The 6883-nt window shown below is 62.8% G+C and overlaps 1 protein-coding gene across 1 annotated transcript; it reads right to left on the bottom strand.

Moving 5' to 3' along the window:
• Window positions 1-1195: 1195 nt before the first annotated feature.
• Window positions 1196-6504, bottom strand: ENTPD2 (ectonucleoside triphosphate diphosphohydrolase 2). The gene is made up of 9 exons (XM_008576508.1): window positions 6452-6504; window positions 5600-5742; window positions 4894-5044; window positions 4493-4652; window positions 4186-4413; window positions 3511-3765; window positions 3310-3429; window positions 2221-2355; window positions 1196-1333 (listed from the first exon to the last, which is right to left on the bottom strand). The coding sequence occupies exons 1-9, from the start codon at window positions 6502-6504 to the stop codon at window positions 1196-1198; spliced, it is 1383 nt and encodes a 460-aa protein (XP_008574730.1).
• Between the last annotated feature and the right edge of the window lie 379 nt (window positions 6505-6883).

The following is a 6883-nucleotide window of genomic DNA, read 5'->3' as shown; positions in this document are numbered from 1 at the left end:
CCTCAGGCCGCCTCTCTGCCCCTGCAGCCTTTTCAGCCGGGTCCCTCCTTGATCCCCGGAAATCCGGCTTGGGGGTGGCCGGGGGTGGGCTTCCCGGGTGCGCCCCCTCCTCGCCTCTTCCCTGTCCGGCTGCCAAACGGTCGACCCCACCTCCGCTGGAGCAGAGGACCTGCCTGGGCCTAGAGGCGTGAGCACCCAGAAACAAGGAGCACCAGGTGCACACAGACAGGTGCACAGGAGATGAAACAGGTGCGCAGGCATGCGCAGGTGTGCCCCAAGAGGCATCGAGGCACTCGGGGACACTCGGGTGAAAGCAAACACACGGGCACAGAATTAAACCAGTTCTGACGGCCAGTTTGGCTGGATCCCGGATAGCCGCTCTCAGTGAGGCCACCAGGGGGCAAGAGGGACCTGGAGCAGCTGCTGAAAGCCAGCTGGGAGCTGTCCAAGGTGGTGGTGGTCCCAGGTGACCGCCTTTTCGCTTCCTCGGGCCCCACGGCAATGAGTACCTATGATGTCCCCCCTTACACCTTACTTGTTGCCTCCCGAGAGCGCACCTACCCCACCCCACCAGAACACCTTCCTCTGGCTCAGTCATTAAGAGAAACAAGGACGAGACCCCCCCACCCAGTGCTGCCTCTGGGTCCTGCGGGTCTCAGAACACCAAAACTGGTGCCGGCTGCCGTCAGCTTTGTGGAATGGCCCAGACAATGGCAGGGGGTGTGTGCGGAGGAGGAGCGGGCAGAACAAGGACCGCCGCCCTCCCCACAGGGCACTGACAGACAGAAACAGTGTCTGAGCTCACTTCCCAGAATGGGGGGGGGGAGGGGAAGATGTAGCCAAGACCAGCCTTCCCATCCTGGAGGTTGACAGTTCTTGGGGTGCAGGCTGCTTGGAGGTGCCGGATGCCTCTTGGGCATGCAGAAGACTCAGTACCAGGCGACAGGGGCAAGGCGTCCCAGTGCCATTGCATGCCTTGGCTCCAGAGCCAGGCTCTTTTCGAAGTTCATCTCTCCCTGGGATGGGGCTCTGGGTCACTCCCGGTCCTGGTCTCATCTCCCACCCCCACACCACCTCCTGATGAGGGCCTGCCTTCCTCCCACGGTGTCTAACAGCACTGAGTGCACCCTAGGCCTCGTCCACTGCCTCCCCCCTCCGACACCCCCTGCCCCTCACCCTCACTCCAAGGCCTACTCTAGGCCAGAGTCCAGCACACAGTCTGGCCTAGGTCACTGATGTGGATCTGGGGGTGGTGGATTGCGGGGTCTGTGCTAGCCAGAGAAGATTCGAGGGTCTCAGACACAATCGTGTTGGTGGCCATCCACACGTATTCCTGGCCACCACAGCAGAGCAGGGGAGTGGCCAGCACTGCCCAAGGTCTGGGCCCAGAGAGGAAGGAAGTAGGAAGAGCCAGCGTCCACCCTCGGGACCAGCTGCATGGCCAGCACAGCTGAGAGGAGGAAGGGACAGCAAAGATGTCCCACTCCGCAAACACTCTTCACTGCTCTAGGAAAAACTTTTTATTACAAAATTTGTACGAGTAGGTGCTGGGCTGGCTCCTGGCCTGTAGGCTCTGACCCTCTCACCGACACAGACCCAGACTCCATGGGGAGGGGGCTCTAAGGGCCCTGGTGATCAGAATAAAGGCCCTAGTCCCTGGAGACCCAGTCCTGAGTCACAGGCTGAGGAATTCCCCACCCCCAGGAAGAGGAGGCGGAGCAGAGGCCTTGAGGCGAAGCCCGGGCTGGAGAGCGTGGAGGGGGGCCGGAGGGGGCTGGGGGGTGAAGGGAGTGAGGGGGCTGGAAGGGGGTGAGAGGGATGAGAGGGTGAAGGGCGGGGGGAGGAATGGCGGGGGCTGGAAGGGGATGGAAGGGGTGGAGTGGGGCTGGAAGGGGATGGAAGGAGGCTGGAAGCGGGTGGAGGGGCTGGAAGGGGGTGAGAGGGGTGGAGTGGGGCTGGAAGGGGATGGAAGGAGGCTGGAAGCGGGTGGAGGGGCTGGAAGGGGGTGAGAGGGGTGGAGTGGGGCTGGAAGGGGATGGAAGGAGGCTGGAAGCGGGTGGAGGGGCTGGAAGGGGGTGAGAGGGGTGGAGTGGGGCTGGAAGGGGATGGAAGGAGGCTGGAAGCGGGTGGAGGGGCTGGAAGGGGGTGAGAGGGGTGGAGTGGGGCTGGAAGGGGATGGAAGGAGGCTGGAAGCGCCCCCGGCCCGGCCCCGGCTCCCACCTTCTTCTGGAAGGTGACCCCGCGGAAGGTTCGCTCGTCGAAGCCGTAGCCGCGGCTCAGCAGCTGGTGCACGAACATGGCCCCGGCGCAGTAGTCGGCCAGGCGGGCCCGCTGCTCTGGCGCCCGCGCCTGCAGCTGGGACGCGGGCGGGAGACCGTCGGGCCGGCGACCACGGGGAGCCGTCCCCCCTACACGGGCAATGTGAGGCCAAAGACCGCGACACGGCCTGGAAACGCGTAGCAAGACCGAGTCCAAGGGGGCATCCCTCGGGGATGAACATTTTGGCTGCTGGATGGCAGGGTCCTCCCTCCCTGCGGCACCTGTGCCTGGAAGACCTGACGCGAGGGGACAGCAGGGATGGCCACCAGGGAGCAGAGGGCAGCAGCAACCTCGGCGCATGGCCAGGCGAACAGGAGGAGCTCCAGGCTTGAGTCAGGCCCCCCCTGCGCTTGCCTCCTGTTCCCCACTTGCCCACACCCCTAGTCTGCCTGAGAGTAGGCACAGAGAAGACAGGACGGGGCATCTGTCACCACCCGAGTCCCGCGGATGGCTTGCACATTTCTCCGCGAGTCTCTGATGGCACCTCACCCTCTTCGTGCTCAAACCTCTGTATCTTTCCTCACATGGCACCAGCGTTTGGCCAGCAGAGACGTCAGAAACCCACTCCTCACTGCCCCCCCCTCCACCCAGTCCCTGCCAATCCCACATGCCCAGTCTCTCCTGGTCCTGCTTCTCCACTGTTGGTCCATTCTCCCCCACGCTCTGTCCCACTCACACGCCTCTCTGCCCCTGCGTGCTCCAGGCTTCCTGCTGCCATGGTGCCTTTGCACCTGCTGTTCTCTGCCCTCCAGATCTCGGTTGTAGGTTCAGGCTTTAGGGAAACTTCTGAAACCCTGGACCACCTGGATCCCGGCCTTGCTGCTATAGCCTGGCCACTTTTCAATCTCTCAATGCCTGCCAGACAAACAGTCTGCTCTGAGAGGCTTGGGTCCCTCTCTACTTATAGAGCGAGTGAATGCTGGGAAGACGTGATGCCAGCCCGCCGAGCACTCCTGCGTGGCCCTGGAGGAGGTAGGGAACAGGCCTCACCTCATCCCAGGTCTGGTTGCAGACGGTCACTGCGGCTGCCTCCAGCTGCTGTAGGGTTGCCACTGGCAGCCCCATCACAGTCCTCAGGAAGTCCACGGTGTAGAAGAAAGCAGAGAAGGCCTGCGAGGGGTCTACAGTCACACCATGGCCAAACCCCAGGCACTCAGGGTACCTGCTCCAACCCCCTTTGCCTGGACTCACGATAAAGTTCCCAGCCACTGGGGGCTGGAAGACCCCACTGAAGGAGCATCGGGAGAAGTGGCAGGATGAGAAGCTGAAGAGTCCCAAAATGAGGTCTCGGCAGAGGCTGGGGCTGCTGCTCCCAGACAAGCTGACCCTGGCGCTACTGTTGAAGGTCCGGGGCCGTTGGGCCGCAGTGCATGGTGACCGGAACACGTCCTGGAGCAGCACTTGGGTGGAATAGCCCCTTGGCCAGCAGGGGTGGAAGCCATGGGTCTGGTGGGACAACCAGAGTGCAGGTGGCACCACCCCCACTCCAAGCACTGCCTGCCACGCGCACCCCAGAGGACCAGCCTGATGAGTCTCCCACAAGTCCCACTTTGGCAACCTCATTTTTGAGCTCAGGAGCAATCGATGGCTCCCCAGTGCCTGCTGGACAAAAATTGAACCTCACGGCCAGGCATTTGAGGCCCTCTGAGATCTGTCCCTGGGCCTCCTTTCTCTAGACCCACACCCAGCCACTGGACCTGTGCTCAATCTGGGGTCCTCCCCACCTGTCCTTCCAGCCGATCAAAACTCGGTGTGGGGAAGCCCTCTTTCTGGCCACTGTCCAGTCTCTGCTCTGGAGCCCTTGGCCCCGGTCCCCTCTCACTCCCTCCACAGTGTGGTGTGGGTGGGCTGGGGGTGAAGGGGCACCTGGAGGGCACTGGCCAGCAGCCTCTGGAGGACCTGGTCACGGCCATAGCAGAGGAAGCTGTGGGTGTAGACTCGGTAGTGCTGGCCATAGAGCTGTAGCTGGACCTCATTGGCTTGATCCTCAGCTGCACTGGCCATCTCAAAGGTGATCTGTGTGGAGGCACCCCCCAGGTCCATGGCCCCCAGGGTCCCCTTCTTTGGCTGGAACCACCGGCCCACCCAGCCGTACTGTGGAGAGTAGAGGTTGGGGTCAGCAGGTGGATGGACGGCCATGCCCCCAGCTTGTTGGGCTGGCCACCGGGCCCACCTTGATGAAGCTCTCCAGCAGGTAGTTGGCAGTCACCCAGCCAAACACCCCCTCGTCCTGGCCCGAGAGAATACGCGCACCACGGAAGTCAAAGGGGTACTGGGTCAGCGTCTGCGTCACCGCCGCAAGCACATTGGCTGAGGCCTCTGGACTGGTCAGGCTGTGAGATGGGAAGGACTCTGAGGGGCCTTCTCCCCATGTGGCATGATCGTGCTGGGTCAGCGTCTGCGTCACCGCCGCAAGCACATTGGCTGAGGCCTCTGGACTGGTCAGGCTGTAAGATGGGAAGGACTCTGAGGGGCCTTCTCCCCATGTGGCATGATCGTGCTTCATGGGTGCTCGGGGTCTGCCTGAGGGCGTGTGGACCCAGGAGCAAGAGGTCAGGGGTCGGGCACACTCACTTGAGCAGGCGCATGCCCGCTGTGGCTCCCAGGTAGAGGGGCGTGCCTGCGTGTCTCTCTTTGGGCACGTCTCGAAGTGCCTGTTCAAGGCATTCAACAAGACTCTGGCCGGCCCCGGAAGGGTTGTCTGCATAGCTGGAGATGCCCCCACCTAGAGTGAGGCAGAGAGATGGGCTCATGCCTGGTGGGCAGCCCCTAGACAAGCCATAGGCCAGCAGGGCTGGGGGTCTTGGGCTCCTAAGCCAGGTGGCAGCTTAGACCCACCTTCCCAGCTTAAGTCCCCAGAGATGCCCAGTTTGGAGACAAAGGGCCCAGGTGCCACCCAGAGCCTCTGAGGCTGCTGCCTGCCAAATGGGTGTGAGCACAGGTGCCAGGACAAAGCTCTGCGCTTTACTAACCCAGCCTCGCCTCCTGGGGGGCCTGCCTGGATGAGTCCACCAGATCCTCAGAGCCCCTCCTGCTCCATCTGGGGTGTAGAAGCCAGTCTTGGGCTGGGCCCAAATTTTCCACCTGCTACTTGGGGCTTCCTTTCCACAATAAAAACTGCCCACAGCCCCTTCAGATTCAGAGGGCCCAGTCTGCCTGGAATGAGCCCTGTCTGACATCAAGTGAGAGGGGCCCGACTGCTTGGGCCTACAAAGGCTAAGGCTGGAGAGGGACTCTGAGACTCCACAGAGAGTGAGTGTCCAGGCTGGGGGGGCCTCACCTCGAACATTGCAGGAGCTGTGCTGACCCACGATGCCCGTGTCATTCTCCTTGTCCGCTGGCCACTTGTAGACAAACATGGACGTGTGCGAAGAGCCAGCATCCAGGACAATGCCATACTGGGGGTAGGGGTGGAGAATCAGCCTGGGGGTGGGGTCCAGGGACCCTGAAGGCCGTGCCCTTTGGCTCCCCCTCCCCTCCACCCCACCCCTTCATGTGGCAAGCTTCGTGCTGAAACACAGAGAAGGCCAAGGACAACCACAGTGACACAGCTTGGTTGGAAGGAGAATAGGGGACGATCTCTTCCCTTCTGACTGCCTGAAGCCAGCATACCAGGCACCAGGTGGTAGCCTTCCCTGAGGGGCTGTGTCTGGGACAGAGGGTCCCAGGACCACATTTGGAACTTTGCCCGAGACACAAGGTCCCCATGAGAGGAAGCTCGATGCAGGAGCAACACCCTCGGGCCCTCTTCCTTCCTCCCCCCTCTGCCTCCACCTGACCCCAGCCTAACGCAAGGATGAGGAAGCAGGGCCCCGGGGAGGACGGCCTGCTGAGGCTGGGCGTGGGCCTCCGACCCCTGCGCTTCCCTGGGCCTCAAAGCTGGGGCCAGAGAGAGAGGTTGGTCCGGCGGAGCTGAGCGGGCGCTGACGGGGCCTTGCTTGCAGACCGGGCGAGCTCAGCACCGGCTTGTAAGTGCTATTTCCAGCCCCTTTCCCCAAGGGTCTGGATCCCAGCTGGGGGAACCTGGCTGGAGACCCTGCTTTTCCACCCTGGTGCAAATTCCAGCCTATGCTCGCCCACAGCAGGGAACTCGCCCAGCAGCCGGGGAGCACCAGCAGGCAGACCCGTTCACCACCGCCGCGTGGTCTGGCACGACTGCAGAGCTCCCGTCTTTAGACCTTTCATCTTGGGCTCAGCGGTCTTCGATGTCCACCCACTCACAAAACAAGTCCATTAAAGGGTTAAAGAAGCCTGGCAAGCCGGGGGTGCGGGGGTTCGGGAGGGTGGTATTGGAAATCCAACCTAGTTTCAACCCCTTTAGAACCAGCCAGCGCTGCCCCTGCCAAGCACCCCCCAAGGGCAGCGCCAACACTGTCGGGAACACCGGAGTGGGCGGGGAGGGGTTCCCGGGTCCCTGCGCCTGTGGCTCCCCATCTGGGCCGAACCCCAAGCCCAGGTTTCTCTAACGGCGCACTCTGGGGCCCGCAGCGCAGGGCAGGTGTCGCCCAGGATGGCCCCCGGGGCCACGCTGGGTTGGGGGCGGAGGTCTGGCCACAGCCGGGGG

The sequence above is a fragment of the Galeopterus variegatus genome, unplaced genomic scaffold, assembly GCF_000696425.1.
Source record: "Galeopterus variegatus unplaced genomic scaffold, G_variegatus-3.0.2 Scaffold1360, whole genome shotgun sequence".
In the NCBI taxonomy this organism is placed as follows: Eukaryota; Metazoa; Chordata; class Mammalia; order Dermoptera; family Cynocephalidae; genus Galeopterus; species Galeopterus variegatus.
Note: the sequence above shows the minus strand (reverse complement) of the source record. Positions and strands in the feature narration are given on the sequence as shown.

Bases quoted from the DNA above. Each gene is read 5' to 3' on its own strand.
- ENTPD2 (XM_008576508.1), bottom strand. From the start codon at position 6,504: ATGAAAGGTCTAAAGACGGGAGCTCTGCAGTCGTGCCAGACCACGCGG. The intron at 4,653-4,893 runs GTGAGTGTGCCC...CCCATCTCACAG, and splicing joins GCGGGCATGCGCCTGCTCAA to CCTGACCAGTCCAGAGGCCT. The intron at 3,430-3,510 runs GTGAGTCCAGGC...GACCCCTCGCAG, and splicing joins CAGTGGCTGGGAACTTTATC to GCCTTCTCTGCTTTCTTCTA.